Below are 1,862 nucleotides of genomic sequence, written 5' to 3' on the forward strand. Positions count from 1 at the left end.
AGGCTTTGATAAAAATATATTAAATATTAAGGCTCATTTTCTCGCGTAGGTTTTTAAATTTTTCTGCCCTTTAAACACAAATTTTGTTCTGAGAAAATGTGTTGACGGCAAAATAAATTCTAAAACCTACTAGAGGAGAAAATGGCAAATGGAAATGGGATATTGTTTTTTATTTTTTTGAGAGTTACTATCTTTTATAAAAGTTAAGAACATTTAATTATTAATTTATATAAAATATTACAATAATGTAGATGTCAAAAAAGCGGTTCAAAACCGATTTATTTCGAAAATATTTTCAAAAGGGCTGCCATCTGTTGAAATTTTAAGTCGAATAAAATATCGCTTCGATGTTGATCTTAAACGAAATCGGTTCAAGAACGATTTTTTTACGAAAATATTCTTTATGAATGTTGCCACCTTAGAAGTTTTACATCAAACGAATTAACAGGTTTAACGAAATACCTTATAATTTCAAGTTGAATGAAATGACTTAACGAGAGGTGGTTTAACAAGCTTTTTACGAAAATATATTTAACATGGTTGCCACCTACTTAGAAATTGTAAATCAGTTTAGTTAACAAGTTTAAGGAAATATTTTAATATGGGTATCAACCGAGAGACATTTAAGAAAGCTGAATTTGGAAAATATTATTTAAGAGGGTTGCCACCTGTTCAGAAGGTTAAAGTAGGTTTAATTAACAAGTTTAATGAATTGTTTTAATATGGATATCAAACGAGTGAGGTTTAAGAATGCTTTACTTATTCAAAAATATTTCTAGATTTTAAACAACTGAATAAAAAGCTAGTCCATTAAAATCCAAAGAGAGTTTGTAGAATTTTTTCTCCAAATCTTGCCTTCGATTGGCCAGAGAACTTAAATTGTGTAAGGATTTAAGGCGAAAATCTTCTTAAACAGTTTTAAAATAACGCACAATTTTTTTTCTATAATACAATTTTAAATAAATCAAGAACAACTGTTTGGAAATGTATTTTATCAAAATCCGGAAAAGGTTCTTTTATTTCCTTTTCAATGCTGTATATTCGACAAAAGGGTAAAAAAGTAATTCATGGCAAAGGAGTTGAACAAAAAGATTTCCCTTTAGTGATAAATGGCAGCAGTGTATAAGAGAAGTAGGACAAAAGTAAGTGAAAAATGGGAAAAGTAAATATTTATCCTTTTTTATCATCGCACCAAGCCAACAAACGCACACCACGATAAAGCGCTTAAAGAAATCTGCTGTGCTGTCTCTTCAAATCAAACTTTCCAAATCAAACCTTTGGCAATCAATCCTGCAGTTGGCAAATGATAAATTTGACTAGCGGCAAGTGGATATATTTGCTTCATTTTTTTCTTTTGATTTTGCTGCGCACATATATATATATATGTAGCTGCAAAGTGCCAGGACAGAGATGTGAGGGTGGCAAGAAAAGTGAATGCTGTTAATGGTTTGTGTTGAGGCATATATCCAGTCATATATATACATATGTATTGTATGTATATGTATATATGTATTACACAAAAGCTGTGCTATGTAAAGTCGCCGTTGCTGTGTGCTCGTGAGTGCAAAAAAAAACTGGAGTGCTTACTCAATCGCTTTGCCCACACAGACATTTGTCTTTGCCGCAAAAGTTAATCACCGACATTTGACACCAGCCAGACAGACAAACAGGCAGACAGGCAAGCAAACAGCACAAGCGGCGAATGGGGTGGGCGAGTGTTTACTCAGTGCTTTAAATTTGTTTATATTTGGGCACCCTGAAATTGTGCATATGGAAACTGTGCATACGAAATAATGCTTATGAAAAAAACCGAAATAATGCATACGAAAAAAACCGAAATAATGCATATATGCACAGTTTCG

General features: G+C 32.2%; 1 protein-coding gene across 1 annotated transcript in view; it reads left to right on the top strand.

Moving 5' to 3' along the window:
- Positions 1-536: 536 nt before the first annotated feature.
- LOC108366601 (mucin-2-like) overlaps positions 537-1,862 on the top strand; it is a 4,995-nt gene continuing 3,669 nt past the window's right edge. Inside the window, exon 1 of the mRNA XM_017621050.1 lies at positions 537-560. Coding sequence (XP_017476539.1) covers positions 537-560 — 24 coding nt within the window. The remainder of the gene's footprint in view (positions 561-1,862) is intronic.

This window comes from Rhagoletis zephyria, unplaced genomic scaffold (genome assembly GCF_001687245.7).
Source record: "Rhagoletis zephyria isolate East Lansing unplaced genomic scaffold, Rhagoletis_zephyria_1.1 Rzeph_scaffold_02333, whole genome shotgun sequence".
Lineage (NCBI taxonomy): Eukaryota > Metazoa > Arthropoda > Insecta > Diptera > Tephritidae > Rhagoletis > Rhagoletis zephyria.